This window comes from Euprymna scolopes, chromosome 10 (genome assembly GCF_053919585.1).
Source record: "Euprymna scolopes isolate OS-2025 chromosome 10, ASM5391958v1, whole genome shotgun sequence".
Lineage (NCBI taxonomy): Eukaryota > Metazoa > Mollusca > Cephalopoda > Sepiida > Sepiolidae > Euprymna > Euprymna scolopes.
In genome coordinates this window covers 155723301-155743717 of record NC_136491.1, presented here as the reverse complement: position 1 = coordinate 155743717, position 20417 = coordinate 155723301, and the positions used below count along the sequence as shown (strand labels likewise).

The following is a 20417-nucleotide window of genomic DNA, read 5'->3' as shown; positions in this document are numbered from 1 at the left end:
CTTATTGTAGTACGTTGCTGTTTTGAGCAATGGCTCTTTTACTTGAGGTCGAGAGTTTAGAGAGATGTCTATCATTATCACAGCATGATCAGCATCCTGAGTGGGAAATGGGCATTCGTTACACAATCCTCAGGAACTGTGGTCAGAAATAGGTCCCAAAGTGAGGCTTGCTGGTCCTAACAATCTGGGAGACGGGTTGGGAACATTACTGTCTGTATCAAGGAATGGGATATAGAAAAGCTATGTATGATGCTACCAGCTGTGTCCATGTAGTTAGAGAAGCCAAGCCAATTACTGTAGTGAGCATTAAAGTCACCAAATACATATATTTGGCCACTAGCGTCAAGGGAGAGTGCTACATCTATGCTGCCAGAGACATGATTGATTAGAGTACAGTCCTGAGTCGAGGGAGAGCGATAAAGAAAATATAAGTAGCTAACTAAACTAGCTATAATATTAGTCTAAAGCACATGAACGCCTGGTCATTTGATTCTAGTTTAGATTTCCAAGTCATGGGAGGGGAGAGTGTTACGAATATAGACTTCAAGTTCGTGCATGTATCTGTCAGAGACCTTACGACAAAGTGGAAAATAACCAGACATGTTAAAGATGTTAGAGGGGATGGAAGAATGCAAATTAGTTTTACTTAGCACACTCTCTGGATATCTTAGTGCTAAGAGAAATGATTCTACATTGTCTAAGTTAATTATAAGTCTGTGGATATTTGTAAATGCGAGCCTCAAGGGAGGAGGCGAATCATTGTTCTAGTGTGTGTCTGGTTTAATTGTTATTTTGGATTGAGCTGTCATTTCATTTTATTTCATAGTTTGCTTTTTTTAATGAATTTTCTTTCTTTGGAGATTGTAATGCTAGGTATGAGGCAGCCAGACCAGCTGCCAACATTCCCCTGTTTTTTATTGAAACCAACCGAGAGCTTTTTTAAGTATCCTCATTGTTCCCTTAAGTGCAATTGTCTGGATCTCTTTTGCACTTGGTTCACCAGGAATATTAGTTAGGTAGGATTTCAGGTTCTTCTTCATAAGCCCTGCCGCAACTATAATAACTGGTATGACTGATATCTCTCTAAGATTCCAGTTTCTTTTCATATCATACATGAGACCTTGATATTTGGTCTGTTTCTCTCTTTCAGCTCTGTTCAGACCTCCATCATTAGGAACACTCACTTACCAGTCAGCGACGAAGATGAAAAATTCCAAATATCACGTAATTTGATAAAGTATTTTTTTTCTTTATTGAAGAAAAGAAAATTTTACTCTTTCGATGAGGGTGAAAAAAGTGTCCATATTACAATCAACAAATCAGTGGACAAGGGCAGAAAATCCAATTGCACATGGAAACTATCAAAATGATCACTGATTATCTCCCCTTATGTTCTGTAGAAAAACATGGCCTAGTTTGCCATTTATCTGTAAAAAAAAACGGCAAACTTATTTTTCCTGTGGCACAGTTGATAGAGGCATTGAGTGTCTACGGTTCCAGGTAAGCATTGTCTGAAGATAACAGTTTTAATCCTACCCAAAAGCCGGCTACAGGATTAGTTGGCCAAAAACGTGGTGAGACAACAGCAACTATGGAAGGCAGTAATTATGATTGGTATCTGCCTAAGATTCCAGTTTCTTTTCATATCATACATGAGACCTTGATATTCGTTCTCTTTCTCCCTTTTAGCTCTGTTCAGACCTCCATCATTAGAGACACTCACTTCAACCAAGGTTGCAACTCTCTCTGACTTATTCCATATAACTATGTCAGGTTTAACAGCAACATTTTCTAGGTAGGTGGCTGTAGTGATTACATGGTCATAATGTATAGTATAGAAGTCATTTCCAAGTGTTCTTCCAAGTTGATGTCCCCAGGGCTTGTTGCTACACAGGATGTTTAATTTTTTTACAGATGGTCCAGTGGAGGTACTTACATACTCCATCATGTTTCGCTGTGTAATAGACATTCCCCAAAAGAACCTTGCAACTTGATACCAGATGACTCACACTTTCCAATTCTGTGTGGCAGAATCTGTATTTGTTGTCATTACTGAGACTTGCCATTTTCTTGAATGCATTAGTCATCGATCCTTGATCTTGAGCGGAGGGTGAGAAGTGCTAGACAAAGCGGATGTGCATAGCCACCATTATGCAACGCAAGTAAGTCCTTAATATTGATTTCTGAGAACTTCGATTTAAGTAAAACGAAATAAATAAAGTCTCTTACCTCGTTTAATTCCACCTTGTGCGGCTCTCCAGGAAACGTGGGAGGATATGTATTTAAATACTTGAATAAAATCTACAAATAAATAAAAGAAATATTTTTGAAATTAATAATTGTGGCAGTTACATGACAGATATATTTCTTCTATGTATGCATGTAATGCTGCTTCTGGCTACATGTAGTGCATTTTTGTGATAGTACAAGGTGTCTTCAATAAGCTTCCAGACTTTTTTTCGTATGGGCACTTTTATTGATAGTACAGACATGAAATTCTAGTCGCCCTTAAAATAATCTCCTCCGGCTGTAATGCACTTGTTGTACCTTTCCAACAACTTCTGGAAGGTCCCATGGAAGTCATCTTGTGTGAGCATGTTTATGACTCTCATCACAGCCTCTTTCATCTCCTTAATTGTCTCATAATGATAGCCTCTACAGTTTTCCTTGAGCTTAGGGGATAACCAAAAGTCACAGGGAGCAAGGCTTAGACTATAGGGAGGGTGAGGAATTGTCTTGATGCCCATTTTGGTCAAATTGTCTGTGACAAGGATGGAGCACCCTTGAGACAAACTTCACGCAAATCTTCGGCATCTTCAGTTCCTTGCAAAAAATTGTATGTACAGTTCCCACACTGACATCAAACTGTGCAATTATTGTCTCTGTAGACACACGGCGTTCCTTATCCATGAAATTCTTTATTTGGCCAATCAACTCTCGTGTTCTGACTTCTTTACTCCTCTCACACTTCTCATCATCTCTCACAGATTCCCTGTCTTCCTTGAATCTCTTATGCTACTCCAAAACTGATGCTCAATTCATGTAAGATGGTCCAAAAGCAGTTTGAAGTATTTCATATGCTTCTGTGGCATTTATTCCAAGTTTAAAACACAATTTTATTGCATATTATTCTTCTAAAATGTAGCTGTTCGTTTGAACCTGAAATCATAAAAATTAATCCCATAAAATGTATAGCAATAACATACTGAATTTTGAAGAATCTACGATAATTTTAAATACCTGTACAAAAAATCTGGAAACTTATTGACGTCACCTCGTACATCTTTGGAAAGTGCTGAGAACAGCACTAACAATTAATGAACATGTAGTTAAATTGCAGTATGAAAATATGAATAAAAACATAGACTGGGTCACCAGTTAGTAAGTGTTAACTCAACAACAGGATTTTGAAAATGAGGTGAGAAAATATTAAAAATCACATAGTATTTGTGGCCCAAATAAGATCTCCTCGGTATGGCTAACCCACACTGACTTTTATGAGGAAACCCAAGAGACCAAAAGAAAAGATATACTATAACTTTTTAACTGGTTAATTGGGGAAATTATGTTTTTCAAAAGAAAATAATTTTTATCTCTTCAGTACATACTGAAGGAGATAAATAATAAAAAAAGTAACAGGTTTTAATTTATTTCGAGTTAATTAAAGCGATCAGAATACAGAAAAAACTAGGAAGAAAATTAAAATATTTTTAACTTAGAAAAAACTATAGACAACAATTATAAGTCGGTGAACTTTTTTGATGTAACTCTAAATCTGAACGAAACAAACCAAACACTATTCCATATAGATTATAATCGAGTGTATGAAAAAAAGATATTATCTTCAGAATATCAAAAAGAATATCTCGGCTATCTCAAAATGAGAATTTTTTGACAAAAATAAGGATTATGATAATGAAACTTTCATTAAATTAGGATATCATGAGAAAATCAAATATATAGAGGAGGTAAATGATAAAAATAGCAGAACAAACTGCACAATTTCATGCAATGAAAGGGGGAATGCAACGAATGAAAATAATAAGAAGAATAGAAAGACTGAATTAAAAAAGAATGAAGAAGCACATAATGGTGATAACAATATTAAAAATAAGAGAAACAGATGCAAAAAACAACTTTGGTTTAATCCGCCTTTCAGTGAACGCATTCAAAATAATATCCCTAAGCAATTTTACAAAATAATTGATAAAAACTTCCCACTTGAAAATAGATTAAGTAAAATAATTAATAACACTGTTAAACTTTCATTTTCAACTGCTGCCAATCTTGCAAACTATAATAGGTTCCAATAATGGTTAAAAAAAAAAAAATGTTAAATAATAATAGGATTGAATCCAGTGAAATAAATTTGGGTAGAAAACGTAACTGTAGAATACCGAACGAACGCCCACTGGGGGGGGGGGGGGGGCAATTGCTTATTTCAGAAATTGTATACAAATGTGCAGTTAATGGGGATAATAGTAGGAGGGTAGATCTGGAGGACGAAATGTTCATTTAAGAACAGATTAAGAAACCACGTCGCATCTTTTAAAATCGGACCTGAGAACGAACCTAATAAGGCTGGGAAAAATGATGGAAATGAGAATAGAAAAAAAATAATTATTAAAAATAAAAAGGAGACAACTGCATTAAGTGATTGGGTTGGGGAACTACGTTAAAATAAAAACAAGATTTTGAACTTAAATTGTTAATAGATAAAGGTAGAAAATATAAACCAAGTAAATCAAAAAGATGAAGTTTATCACATAAAGAAGAAATTTTAAACAAAAAATTAGATGCTATACAAAGCTGTCTTCATAGGAATAAATTCCTGCTTTCGCGCCTAAAACCTGGCTGAAAAATTTTATAAAGGAAAACTCACAGAATATACTAATGGTAAATTATAAGGAGAACCCATAAATTTAACATTAAAAATTTTAAATGGTGCAATAAATAAATAAATTAGTAGATCTTCAACTTCACATACAGGAAATAAAATAATTATAACTTTAATAGGGAGAAATAGAAATAGTTTTGATCTTAATAATCGTTATGGATAATAAAATTAAACCCGGGTAACTTCAACAGTACAAGAAAAAAGAAAAAAACTCTAAAAGTAATTAAATGCAAGATACTGGAACAGGTGGGCTGAAAAAAGTAAAACAAAATTTTTCAGTAATACATAATATTGAAAATAGATGAGAAATCTAACAGGGATGGCATTGAGAAGGTAATGTTAGAAATATATATTGTCTTAAAATTAAATGAGGGTAATTAATAAATACCAAAGTACAAAATATAGAAGTTTGAATACTTAAAACTTAGAGATTTTTGTGAATCGATAAGGGTTAAATAACCAGAGTTATCCCCCTTAAAATAGGAGAATTTAAGAATCGGAATTCAAGAGATAAATAAAGGAAAATAGAATTTGAATGATTATACAAAGGCACAATTATAAAAATAAATTTTAAATTTTAAGTTTTTACTTAACAAGTATGGACTTTTTTTTTTTTACAGTGATCACCACTTATCAAGGCCCGGAAGCCACTCAGAGATAAGGGTTATTGCAAGTACATTACGTAATTAGACTGATTTTGAAGTTATTTAAAAAGTCTTCTTAGACTAACCTTTTGATTACAATTCCTTCTGACGAAATAAAACATTAAGTAAAACCAAAGTCATAGATAAAAACAAAAGATACGAAACTTTCTGATATTAGATGAAATATAGTGGGGACATATAAATTTAATCGAGGATTTGAAGGTGTCGTCCAGTACTTTGGAAATAAATAAATTAAATTAATTTAGTGGAAAAAAATTACAGAAACATACGGAGGATTAAGGTAGTATAAACATAGATAATTTAGTTGAAATCTAAATTTTTAAAAACAGGAATGCGAAAATAGGACGATTTATAAATTCCATGGCAATCAGAAAATGATTAAACCAAAAAACCTGAAGAGAAGAGAGGTAAATTCAACTGCTTGGTATCGTAAATAACAAATCGAAATCGGTACAGATATGCATTGATCAGTGTTTTTTTAACCGTCTGAAGAGAGGCCAAATTTTATATGAATGCTCAATTATAGAAACTGATAATAATGAACCTTAATAATTGAGTAAATTTACTTTGACTTAAATGTTTATTGATATATGTACTATTTTTAATATGTTTTAATATACTAAATTTTTGGCTAAAAATATTTATGACACACACACATATATATATTATCAAATAGGTTTAAAGAATAAGGATCAATTCTTTTATATTGGGACTTATCAGGATACATGAAGCTCAACATGTGAAGGTGGAGCATAACATAAAAATAGATTCAAGACAAAATAAAATAAGCATATATGAATTTATTTGCCAGTTCAATAAGGAAAAACATCATATAAAAAGAAGCTTATAAACACTTTTTATACCGAGGCATTTTGAGTTCTAATGCTTTTCATTACAAGAAGACAATGGAGCTAAGTTACAGAATTATGACATCTAGCTCAGGTTACATTAGGATGGAAATGTGAAATAAAACTGAAGGAATGAAAATGAAATATAAAACATAAAGGATGAGGAAAAAAACAAAACAAAAAATAGGGCATAGTATAGTAGTTATATACCCGGGGAGAAGCTGAGGCGTGATTGAAATGAGGCGGAATTCTGATAGAACAATGCATGGTCTGTTTTAAGGCAATAGAGTGTAAAAATGGAGAAAACTATAAAAAAGATAATAGTGGATAAATCAATAAAACAAAATATAAGCAATGAGAAAAACTTATAAAGACATAAAAAAACGTTAGGGTCTAAGTGGTTACATAAGATTATGTAACAGGTTCAATAGTAGTATATGCGTATCTGGCATACAGTGAAGGAATTGTACAATAGGAATATTGCCTCAGAGTTCAAAATATATCACCAGTAATTAGGGACTTCAGTGCCGTATAGCTTTAGATAGAATAAGTGAAATCATATCATGTGAAAACCAGATATGACGTGTAAATGTTTTTTCTTTTTTTTTACATGGGGGCCACCACTTATCAAGGTTCGAAGCCACTCAGGGATAAGGATTATTGTGTGTACAGTAATCAATGAGATAGTATTGTAGTAATCATTAGTATTGGGGGTTTTGATAGAGTGTCTTACTTAAGGGGGCGGTTTGTCAGGAGTTTGTTTATGTTGAACTTGAAGACGTCCAAGTTGTAGTCAGGTGGGAAACAGGCAAGCGGCAGAGGGTTCCACTGGCGTGCAGTTCTAAGAAAGAAGCTTTGCTCATGGAATCTACGTTTGGATTTAGGCACAGATAAAGAGTGGGGGAAATTATTGACAGTAGTTTCAGCCAGACGGGTGTTTCTCATGAAAGATTAGCGAGGGGGGACGAGGGATTGTAGATCAGACGAGCACCTGCCATGGAAATAACGATAAAACAAAGACAGGCTCGCAACATCTCTTCTGTGGGAGAGGGCATCCCCCACTAAACCACAAAGTCTACTTTGTACTCTGTCAAGGCAGGATAGGCTGTTTTTAGCAGCTCCTTCCCTGATGTGGCAGCAGTACTCCATCCTTGGACGTACTTGACTTTTATAGAGATAGAGAATTGCATCAGTAGTGAGATATCTTCTGGAGCGGTAGAAGGATCCCCACCATTTTCCCAGCGTCCATGGCAACAGATTTGATGTACGTGTTCCATTTCAGATCAGGAGTAAAGGTCAAACCCAGAAGCTTGTCAAAACATGGAGCCTCTCCAAGACGTGAGCCATCCATTTCAATTGATGCTAGATGGGGGATCAGAGTGTTTATGATGTAGAGATAGAAACTTAGGTTTGGATACATTAAAAGTGACCAGCCACCTCTTCCCCCATTGTACCACGTGCTCAAGATCAGAGGAGAGAGAATCAGAGAGAGCTTTGTCATTTACGGCCTTTGATGTTGCCATAGATGGTCGTGTCATCAGCATAGATGTCAACGAATGATTTAAGTATGTGTTTAGGGAGATCATTGATGAAGATCAGGAAGAGAGTTGGGCCCAGCATGGACCCCTGGGGGACTCCAGCATTAATACTGTGGGCCTCTGATTTTTGTCCATCAACCACTACTCTTATGAACCTATCAGAGAGAAATGATTTAATGATTGAGAAAACATTTCCAGTGATACTCTTGCTGGAAATCTTGTGAAGTAGGCCCTTATGCCATACCTTATCGAAGGCCTTCGATATGTCAAGAGAAATTGCCCTGGAAAGGAAACGTTTGTCAAGAGATTCACTAATCCTATGTAATATAACCGTTAGCACATCTGCTGTAGATCTTGCAGAGCGGAAACCATATTGCATGTCACTAAGAAGGTTGTTTCTGTTGAGGTGGTTGACTACTTCTTTATTTAATATGGATTTCAACAACTTACTCATGACACACAGGAGACTTATTGGTCTGTACCGAGAGGGAGATGACTTTTCACCTGAATTCTTAAATACAGGGCATACTGATGAGGTTTTCCAGGGTGTTGGAAAGCACTTCTCCTTAAGGCAACGCTTAAACAGTTTTGTAAGTATGGGGGCAAGTTCTGGTTGGAGCTTTTTCAACACTATAACTGGAATGCCGTCAGGGCCAGTTGCTTTACTGGAATCAAGGTTCTTGATTAGCTTGGCGACCTCACGCACAGATATTTGTATGTTGTATAGCGTGTTGTCTGTTATAGGAGGAAATACAGCGAGTTGATGGTCATTGTCGCATAGAGTAGAATTAGCTGCAAAGTTTTTGGCAAATAGTTTGGCCTTGTCTGATGCTGATGCGATGACCTCAGGTCCATTGATGATAGTTGGGATAGAACACACGCTTCTGTTCAGGATCCTATTTGCTATTTGCCAGAACTGGTGGGAACCAAGCCGCTGCTCAGCTACTTTGGATTTAACAGACTGAGCATATAGCTCTCTTGCATGTTTTATTACTCTTTTACAGTGGTTGCTGGCAGTTCTGAAAGCAGCTTTAGTTTCAGTACATCTATTACGTTGGTAGCTATGGAAAAAGTGATTTCTGTGCACGATGGCAGCAGCACATTCAGGGGATAACCATGGATGGCTGTTAGGTTTTTGTTGGAATTTTTTGGATGATATGAATCGGTCTATGCCTATAATTAACCGTTCAGTCAGGTCTGATACTCTAGAGGACACATCCTTTTTAAACATGGAATGCAGAGGTAGGTCAGATATGAATGTACGGAAACTATCCCAGTCAGCCATAGAGTATCGATATACAGTACAGTGAAGATATGTTTAAGATATTTAAAAATCCAGAGTACAGAAAGCAAACACTGTTTAGATGACAGATAAAAACATCCAACTTAATACTCGGCTGGTAACAGAAATAAAGGAATTAAAAATGGAAAATTCTTAGAAGAAAAGGGAAAGAGAAAGAAAGAAGAAAAAAGAGATGAAAGAAATAAGGAAAGTAGTAAAAGTGTGTATTTCCACTAGCAGGGAGGGAGGAAGTATGCTGTGTTCAACATCTTTACAAATGAGTTATGTTTAGTCGAGGGGTACTGCAGAGAGAAGAGGGGAGAGGTATATAAGAAAGGGGCAAAAGGATAAGTTATAATAAAAGTTGGTGAAATAGAAAGATTAATCATATTTCAACATATCTGGATGGAAATTAAGAAAGAAGGAATTGGTGAAGAGGGATTGTTATTTAAATGTAAGCTATGGATGGAGATGTTATCTGCAGTTTTAAAAAAAGGTCAGTGTGGCCTCAGATAGGGATCCGATATAGCGATCGGTAAAGAAATAAGAACGTGTTCAATAACTCCGACTATAATTAATTATCACCAAATACCGAGTTACAAAAATATACAAGAAACATTTATTCATACAAGCAAGATAACATGAAAACATTTGTAGGTGTACACGAACAGATGAGTTTCATTGTGTAAAAATGAGTGAAACTGAATGTATATAAATGTTCAATAGTTGAATTTTATGAATAATTGATTGTTCTTGGTAAGAGATTATGTTCGATTGTTTTTTGGTTGGTATTAAAGTTCGTGAAGGATCAATCGCTTTACCTCATAAATCTGTTTGCTGCCCCCGAGTGCATGCTTATAAAGCGTGTGGGTTTATGCATGTGCACTGCTTGGTGCCAAGCAGAAAAGAGGAAGAAGAGAAGGGAAACGGAAGGCTATGTCAGAGGTCACAGGAAATGCACGTGTATTAAAGTCATATCATGTTTGTGCTTGTTCTGTGTCTGTGTGTTTGATCTAGACAAAGCGAATTTGGCAGGTGTAAACGGCTCATTATATAATTCATAGGAGTAGAAAATTGGTGGGATGGGGTGGCATTGGATTAAAAAAAGCAGAGAAATACGTAGAAAGCTGAAATTTAGTTCTGTCTATATTCTATGGAACTTATTTTTGTGATGGGGTAGCAACATGGTGCCGGAACAAAATGAAAATATTTTGATCTTTACCGCAATTTCTTTTCGAAGTATTGGTTTTGTATTTTGACAATTCACTGTGATTGATTCATCCTGGAAAGAGATAAAAACAGATTCATTAAAAAAAAAAAAAAAGAATATAACACTGTTGTAGAATTTTAAACCATGAACCCATTTATAGTTTTAACTTTTCTTGTTTTTATTTACAAAACTCAGAGTCCATCATGAGTATTAAAAAAAAAAAAGAAAATACGATCATTCATATATTGAATATGCATTCACGTCCATCATCAGAAAAAGGCATCAATATGTTATTTGTAGTAAAGTCTTGACAAATGATTCTCTGAAACCAGCAAAGATGAAGCAACATTTGCAAAACGTTCATCCTTATCACAAAGACAAGAACAAAAATGTTTTGAACACCATGGGAATGCTCTCAAAATGATAAAGCTGTTTTCAACCGAAGAAAACCAATAAATTACTGAAACTTTGTATGTCGTAGCACCTGAAATAGCAAATCAGAAAGAAAAAAACCCAAACACAATTGAGGAAAATTTGATTCAGCCTTGCGCTCTCAAAATAGTTGAAATTATTTATAGTGCACTTTTTGAGGCAGGCGATCTTGGAAAGGATGGAAAATGGTTGGTAATGACATTCTTACAAATGGTGAAATAGTGCATGGACCAAGCAAAGCTGAGAAGCCTTACTTAAACTTGGGAATGTCTCATGCATCTTGCGAGGCATGAGACATTCAAGCTATACCATTGTTTTTGATCCGCTTTCTTCTCATTGCAATCAAATCTCTCTCGATTGTCTGTTTTCAGTTCAATTTTGGTCTTGCTTTCCTTCTTTTTCTATCAGGAGTCTATTAAAGCAGTTTGCAATTCCAAGCCAGCCTTGATGTTCTTTGCAGATTATTGACGATACTACCTGCTGGTTAGTGTGATTTCTGACTTCTTGATTTGTAATTCAATCACTCGATTTGATACCATGAATTCGTCCAAGGCATTTGCAATCAAGCGCATCTAATTTTATCCCTTGGTTGATTTTAAGATGCCAAGTTCCGCTTCTATATATTTTTAGCATCTGCTTCACATGCGGACATATGTTGAACAGTTTTCAGAAAGTGATTTCTAAATTGCCTTATCTCTGATCAGGTCTATCCCTCCTTCTCTCAAATTTCATAATCTTTTGATAACATCAGAACTGACATTTTTATTTTAAACTTGCCATTGAAATCCAAGGAGATATTATTAATTAGGGATCATGCCCGTACTCTAAGTAGGGAGTTAAGTTGAGCAGCGAGATATCTGTCCACATTACAGTCAAGGGAAACAGGAGACAGGGAGGGAATTCCAAAGTTAAGCACTTCTAGGGAATAAACTTTAAGAGTAGAGGGCTCTACAGTTAATCTACGTGGGAATCATTAATATTTCAGAAATGATCTTAAATTTTGCTATTTATTTTTAAAAAATTTTTGGAGTGTGAGGAGTATATTTGCTGTTGACAACATGCTCTATTCTCAACATGTGACCAAAATGGAATACACACACATCCAAGGCAACGGCTTAATCCTTAGAAAATGACCTCCAGTCTGTAATAGAATGGAGTCAAACTGGATGGTTATTTGAATGTTACCAAAACAAAGCACTTTTACTTTAATAATTATTAAAAACAAACCTTTTACAGACTCTGATTATCATGATGGATAGGATCCTTGCCAATAATCCTCGATCCGACATTCTCACGCAATATTTTTTTTTTTTTTACATAGTGATCACCACTTATCAAGGCCCGGAAGACACTCAGGGATAAGGGTTATTGCAAGTACATTACGTTAGTGTGGAGATTTGATGAAGTGTTTATTTAAGGGGGCGGTTCATTAGGAATTTGTTAACGTTGGACTTGAATACATCCAAGTTGTAGTCCGGTAGGAAGCAGGCAGACGGAACAGAGTTCCACAGGCGTGCATTTAGGTACAGATAAAGAGTGGGGGAAATTTTTCACAGTGGATTCGGCTAGATGGGTGTTTTTCGTGAAAGATTGGCGAGGGGGGACCAGAGATTGGAGTTCAGGCGAGCACCTGCCATGGAAATAACGATAAAACAAGGATAGGCTGGCTATGTCTCTTCTGTGGGAGAGAGGTTGCAGGGTAGAGAAAGGGGCATCCCCCACTAAGCCACGAAGTCTATTTTGTACTCTGTCAAGGCAGGATAGGCTGCTTTTAGCAGCTCCTGCCCAGATATGGCAACAGTATTCCATCCTTGGATGTACTTGGCTTTTATATAGATAGAGAATTGCATCAGTAGTGAGATATCTTCTGGAGCGGTAGAAGGATCCCACCATCTTTCCAGCGACCAATGCAACAGACTTGATGCACGTGTTCCATGAAATAAATACATAGAAGATGCTGCAAAGTCTACTGCAAAGAAGGTAATTTCTCTCTGTCACACCATAAAACGTTTCACACCTGCCAGTATAAAGCCACTATTTATCCGTACATGAAGTATTGTTGCCACATCTGGGATGACACACCAAGCATTATCCTCTCCATTTTAAACAGGGTGCAAAATAGAATTTTCAATGTAATAGGTCCCACACCATTTACCAGCCTCCAGCCTCAGTTGCATCGCTGCAGCATTGCATCTTTTTGCTTGTTTTACAAGTACTTCCATAGAATGTGTTCCAATGAACTTAATTCACTCGTCCCCTCTTAATGTAAGTACTTCAAAACTACTCAGCAAGCAGCAAAATCCAACTGCTTCATTACGGAGGTCTCAAGATGTCAAAAGATTTTCTACTTGAATAGCTTCCTTTTTTAGACTGCTTGCTTTTGGAATTTCCTCTTTATTCCTTGTTTCCCTGGTTGTATCAACATGCACGAATTTAAATGTAATGTGAACAAACCCAACTCTCCACCCGGGTTTCCCTATAAACCTGGTCACTATCACAGTAGTCTCTTACACTTCAGTGACAATATGCCTTGTTTGGGATGAACAAAAGTTCTTTAAAAATGTCAGCTTAGAGAGAGGGACGTTGTAAATAGTTAGTTGTAAAGGAAATAGACAGGTTAAAGTTCTAGAAAGATATGACATATCTAATCTGAAAATAAATAACTGTAGCAACCTATATATTTACAACTTTGCTAATGATCATAGTTGTGACATTCACCCTGGATCAGTTGGGTTGATATGGTTAAACTAACAATTTCTCAGCTAAACTAGCAATTTCTCGGGTAAACTAGCAATTTTTCAGGTAAACTAGCAATTTCTCGGGTAAACTAGCAATTTCTCAGGTAAATTTGACACTGTTGTATATAGAAGCTAGAAATAACGTTAAGAAAGAAATAGCGACAGCTAAGAGAGAATTTACGGAAACCACTAAAAAGCGCATCGAAGCACAAAAACTAGGAACTCGAGACTTCTGGAAAATCTACAACAGTGTAGTAAATAATGGGCAATCAACAATTCCCCCACTAACCAACAATCACGAGGTTGTCTCCTCAGCAACCGACAAGGCTAACATGCTTGCCAGTCGGTTTGCCTCAAACTCCACACTGGACCCTTCCAACCACCCCCTACCTGACTTTCCTATGCGGACAGACGCCACACTAGACGATCTAAAAACCACCCCTGCTCAGGTGCATGCTATCATAAAAAACCTTGACACCTCAAAAGCATGTGGACTCGATCTTATCCCAGCTGTGCTATTAAAAAAGTGCCCAGCCGAAGTAGCTCCAATTCTCTCCAAACTCTACAACAAATGCCTTAATGAAGCTTGCTTTCCTGTCTGTTGGAAAACTGCTTCTGTTGTACCAGTATTCAAGAATTCTGATGAAAGGACAGACCCATCAAATTATCGCCCCATTAGCCTCCTCCCACTTTTTGCCAAAATATTTGAGACCATAATTAACCATGCTCTAGTCCATCATCTTACAGATGCTAAACTACTGACTGACAAACAATATGGATTTAGACAAGCCCGTTCCACAGCAGACATCCTCACTGTTCTCTCTGAACGTATATACCATTCACTGGACAAAGCGGGGGAGGGCAGAGCGGTAGCTCTAGATATATCTAAGGCTTTTGACAGGGTATGGCATGAGGGTCTCCTCAGTAAAATCAGATCATACGGTATCACTGGTAGAATACTTAACATAAAAATCCTTCTTAGATAAGAGAAAAATCCAGGTTGTCCTCAACGGTCGTACATCTAAACAATATGATATAAATGCGGGGGTGCCCCAGGGTTCTATCCTTGGACCTCTATTGTTCCTGATATTCATAAATGACCTCCCCGACAACATTGCCTCTGAGATGGGTATATATGCTGATGACACTACACTCTATGGCAGGCACGACAGGAAGACGAATGAACACATTTCTAAAGAAATGGCAGAAACACTAGAGGAAGACCTCCAATCTGTAGTGGAATGGGGACAAAAGTGGTTGGTCGCGTTCAATGCTGCCAAGACTAAACTAGTTTCATTCAATAATTATAAGAAACCCTCTCTACCACCCATAGCAATGGCCAAAGACTCTTTATCTGAGAGTCCATTTTTCAAACTCCTTGGCCTAACAATTCACAGGAAACATGAGTTGGAACAATTACATTGAAAGCATTGCCAGCGCCGCTGCAAGAAAGGTGGGCTCTCTCTACCGTGCTAGAAAACTACTAACACCCGAAAGTATCCTGTACCTCTATAAGGCCACCATTCGCCCATGTATGGAGTATTGCTGCCACATCTGGGCTGGTGCATCTGCTACTAGTCTCTCGCTCCTTGACAAGGTTCAAAAGAGAGTCGCAAACCTGATAGGCCCTGAACTGGCATCTAAGCTTCAGCCTCTGTCCCATCGACGAAATGTTGCATCCCTCTGCCTTTTCTACAAGTATTTTAGTGGTGAATGCTCTGACGAACTGCAATCACTTGTGCCCCCACGACGTGTGCACCCTCGACAAACCCGACAGTCTGCTAAATCCCACCCCCACACTGTAGAGATCCCTAGATGTAAAAGATCCTTTTACTCCAGTAGTTTCTTCCCCAGAACCGCTAGACTCTGGAATTCCATTCCAGGTCCCTGCTTCCCCAACAGTACTGACGTGCAGAAGTTCAAGTGTAACGTGAACGGACACCTTGCTGCCAAAATCCCTACATAGTACCCCAGTAGTTGTTGCCCCTGATAGTAGCCCCCTACACCAAAGTGGCAATTTGCCTTGTTTGGGGTGAAAATGTAATTAAAAAAAAAAAAAAAAAAAACTTCCAACTCTAAAACTCGACACTCTTTCATGTTGACTTGCACACGACAATGCATATAGCACACCTTTGACCAAGTCGTCCCCTATTCGCTTCATGTCCGTTTTTATTCACCTAGCTCATTTGCATATAACCACCGACAGTCTGCATTGCTTACGTGACTGTTGGCCATAAAACCAACTGGGTGTCGTCATTTTAGCCTTTCTTTTCTCACTTTTTTTATTTTATACGACCGACCCTTTGAAGCACGCACAGATGCTAGCCAAGTAAGTTGTGATTTTCCCTACAGCTGACTCTTTCCAACAAGTTTATCACATCCCGAACATTGACTGACCAGGCATGACGATTCAAGACTGCTAAACTGATTCTAGGATCTCACTTTACAGGGTCTGTCGCGGGAACCGCAAAACTTTACTAACATCAGATATAAACTACTTAAATCAATTTGCTTTGTATATTAACGAGTCCATAATATTAGACAGGGATAACAGGTTATAACGGATGTATTAATGAAGTAAGAGGTCATCAGACCGTCGGGTTAGAATATGGTGTCAAACCCTCTTTTTCACATCTAACACGTGATATCCAGCATCTGGAGAGAGTTCAAAACTAGTTACTTGAATGGCGCAGGGTCTATTGGATCTCATGAAAGCTGACTTAAAACTAGTTACTTGACTTAAAAAGCTTCACTTTTTCTTCCTTGAGTGCCAATGCTTACGTGGTGATTTCATTTTGGTCTGCAATTCCATCAATAGTCATTATAATATACCTCAGTATCTGTTATTCATTCCTGCATCAACACAAGTCTGGAAGAAACGTTGTGGTAGCAAACTCAAAACCTTGTTTAGGACAACGAAGTAGGATGCTGAACTGATTTTGGGCTTTGATCTTCACGGGATCTGTTGCAGGAACCACACAATTTTACTAACATCAGATATAAATTACTTAAATCAATTTTATTGGTACCTGGACGAGTCCATAATATTAAACAGGTGATATCAGATGTATTAATGTAGTAAGAAGTCGTCACACCAGTTTTAGAGTATGGTGTCAAATCTCTTCTCCATATCTAATATGTGATATGCAGAATTGGAGAGAGTTCAAAGACTGGTTCCTAAAACTGGTCTATCGGATTTGTCCTATGAAAGCCAACTCAAAAAGCTTAACCTTTTCTTCCTGGAGTGCCGACGATTAAAGATGATCTAATTTGGGCTACAATCTCCTCAATGGACAATATGATATATCTCAGATCTTTTATTCATTCCTGCACCAGTAAAGCACCAGTGTCTACGCAGACAGTACAAAAAACTACTTCACTGCTGATTTTGATGATCTATTGTAAAATTAAACCAAAATTTGGTTTTTATTTTTTTGGTGCTTGTGCATTTTTGGTACCGCGCTATTTTTAAATAGTTTTTAAGGTTTAATTAAAGTTTTACGATATCTTTTTTTCTTTTTTTAATTGTATGGTGGAAGCACAGAATAGTTACAAAACACCCCCCCATCTTAAGAATGGCTTTCAATAAAATAACATTATCATTTCAGCACAGTACCAACAATACATATGTTACTTTTATTATTCAATGTTTTTAATGTTAAATTATAAAATAAAACACGTTTAATCATTTTAAAACTGCATCTTGCATGATTTTTTTTAATTTGTTAAACACCGTGGTTAAAAAAATTAAATTTTAATCACCTGATCACATTTTCAATAATTATGTCCAGTCTTCTAAAAATAATAATAAAATAAAATAAAATAAAATAAACATAATTTTTAAATATTCATGTATCTGAGCCTCGGAATAGATTTTTAAGTGTGGTGATAAATGCACCCACAATTTTGCTACTCTGTAAATTTCTATTTACAACAAATGAAGTTTGATTATTTTTTTTTTTGTTGTTTTGTCCTGTAAATTGGAATGAATTAGTATACGAATGAAATCCTCTTTGTATGACTATCCTAAACTAGCTTATGTGAGCCTTGGTGCATTTTCTCTAAGTGATGTTGTCCATAGCTGAACACTCCACCAGGCTAATCAGTACAACAATTAAAAGTAAATTTGCTGAGCTACTGTGTCCTCTTCTCTGTAAATTTCTACCATCCCTTTCCCTACATGACAATTGACGCATGATTATTTTTCGCCAAGTAAATTTAATTAGATCAACCAATTACTGACCGTGTATCGTTTTTCATCCAAGTCGATGGACTGATTCAATTTTAACTGCCACATTGTTGTGCTTTTATTCTTGGCCAGTTTGAAAACATTTTGTAGTTTGGCATCTTTAATTTCTAAAGTCATCCGAGCTTTTGATATGTTGAAATCCAAGAGATTCATGCCAACTAAAAGAAACAAAAGAAGAATTAAAAGGATCAATAAAAACTTTCTCAACTGTCTTTATATGTGGATACATCATATATATATATATATATATATATATATATATATATATATATATATATATATATATATATATATATATATAACGGTAGAACATATAAAATATAAATGATAATATTATAAATATTCCAGAATCTGAATGTAATTTCTCTCCTTTCTATAATAATGAGATAAAACATGTAATTACAGGAGATTTAAAGATAGTAAATAATTCTTAATTAAGAAAACTCTTTGGTAAGGGTCCGAATTATAGTGAGCCTAAATGCCTAAATTACACTAAATGCGTTAAAGAAGTAACTAAAGCACTAGGTTTTATTATGTCTATGGTAAAGAAATATAAATCAGCACAGTCTACATTTGATGCATGGAAAAAACAATATACTTGAATGCGTAAATGAAAAGGTTAAACATATAAAACAATTTAAACACCCTAGAAAAACTAATCCTCTTTTAAAAAATTCAGAAATACTGGAGGAACTTAAAATACTTCAAGATAAGTTTGTAATAGTTCCGATTGATAAAGCGACAAATAATATAACTTTTATATGTAAAAATATTATATACAACGTTTATTGATAGAAGTAGGAATTATAGGTAACGTTTCAGATACCTATAAAGTAAGTAATAGTAATTTAGATAGCATTATTCTGAATAATAGTATTATTAGTGAAAAAGTAGGATTAAAGTTAGAAGAAAAAAACAAAAATCTTCCATGTATGTATTGGATACCTAAAATGCACAAGAATCCAGTTAGTGCTAGATTTATTGTAGGTTCAAAGACGTGCATCACTAAACCTTTAAGTAAAGCTATATCTAAAATATATAAATTAATTATAAATCAAATAAATAATTTTCACCTGAAAAGAAAATTCTATAGTAATATAAATCTATTTTGGGTAGTAAATAATTCCCAACCAGTGAAAGAAAAATTAGATAAAATAAATTCCAGAATAAAAGCAAAATCTATAGCTACTTATGATTTTAGTACGCTATATACTAAAATTTCGCACGAAAAACTTATAAAAGAATTAAATGATACTGTAGATTTGGCTTTTGAAGGTGTAAAAGGTAAATATATAGACTTTTCAAACTCTAAAGCTTTCTGGTGTAAAAATAAAAATATCAAAACTAGTGTTTCTAAAGGTATTTTAAAATTACTTATAAGTCATCTTATTAAAGAATGCTATTTTCAAATAGGAAATAAAATATTACTCCAAACGATAGGTATCCCAATGGGATTGGATCCTGCACTATTTTGGGCAAATTTGTATTTACATAGACTCGAATATATATATATATATATATATATATATATATATATATATATATATATATATATATATATATATATATATATATACACATGTCATTACTATTAAAAACTGATATATCTAAAACATATAACTTTCATGGATGTAGGAGATTTATAGATGACCTTATATGTATAAACGATAATGATGAATTCGAAAAAAATAAGCATTTTATATATCCAAACGAATTAAAATTGAATTGTAAACATAGAGGACAGCAGGCTACATTTCTGGATTTAGATATAAAAATTGAGGATGGGATTTTTCTTTATAAAATATTTGATAAAAGAAACGTTTTCCTCTTTCAAATAGTACGTATGCCGCATAAAGATAGTACCTGCTTTATGTTTTATGGAACCATTATGTCAGAGTTTTTGAGAATAGCTCGCGTTACTTTAAAACTAACAGATTTTGTACCACCAGTTTCTAGCTTAGTAATAAGGATGATAAAACAAGGTGGGGATAAAAATAAAATATTTAAACAGTTAAATACAGCATTTGTTCGTTACCCTGATGCTTTTGAATCGTTTAAGATTAACCAGAATATATCAATAAAGGAAATCCAAAACTATATTAGCAATGTACAAAATGTATTTATAATTACATATAATAAATTTTTTAAAAAATGTATATATGTATAAATATTTTTGACCTTTACATATTTAATTTTGAATAAGAATGTAAATATATAAAATACTAATCATAGTGGGGTGATAAATAGTTAAATGGATTAATCCTAATCTTATAAATACAAGACCGATAAATTAAAAGATATATCCATTTTAAATTTGGAAATTGATGAATCACACAGGTAATAAATTCATTTTTATAGTATGAAAAGGTTAGTAATTGCAATTAAGAATAGGAAATTGGATCAAATGTTTGTAACATGTCTTCTTCCTAAGATTAAGGTAGGTGGTGTTTGATCAACACTGCTGGGGAGCCATGATGTAATATACTGTTTTGTTTTTAAATCCCCGAAACGGTGTTTAATGGTAAACAACTAATGACCCCTTAAAAAATAAATTATTA

At 35.2% G+C, this 20417-nt stretch overlaps 1 protein-coding gene across 1 annotated transcript in view; it reads right to left on the bottom strand.

Moving 5' to 3' along the window:
- Positions 1-20417, bottom strand: part of LOC145286323 (protocadherin Fat 4-like) — a 342844-nt gene that overhangs the window by 300872 nt on the left and 21555 nt on the right. Inside the window, exons 3-5 of the mRNA XM_080135245.1 lie at positions 17854-18017; positions 10453-10512; positions 2230-2301 (exon numbers count right to left, since the gene is read on the bottom strand). Coding sequence (XP_079991371.1) covers positions 2230-2301; positions 10453-10512; positions 17854-18017 — 296 coding nt within the window. The remainder of the gene's footprint in view (positions 1-2229; positions 2302-10452; positions 10513-17853; positions 18018-20417) is intronic.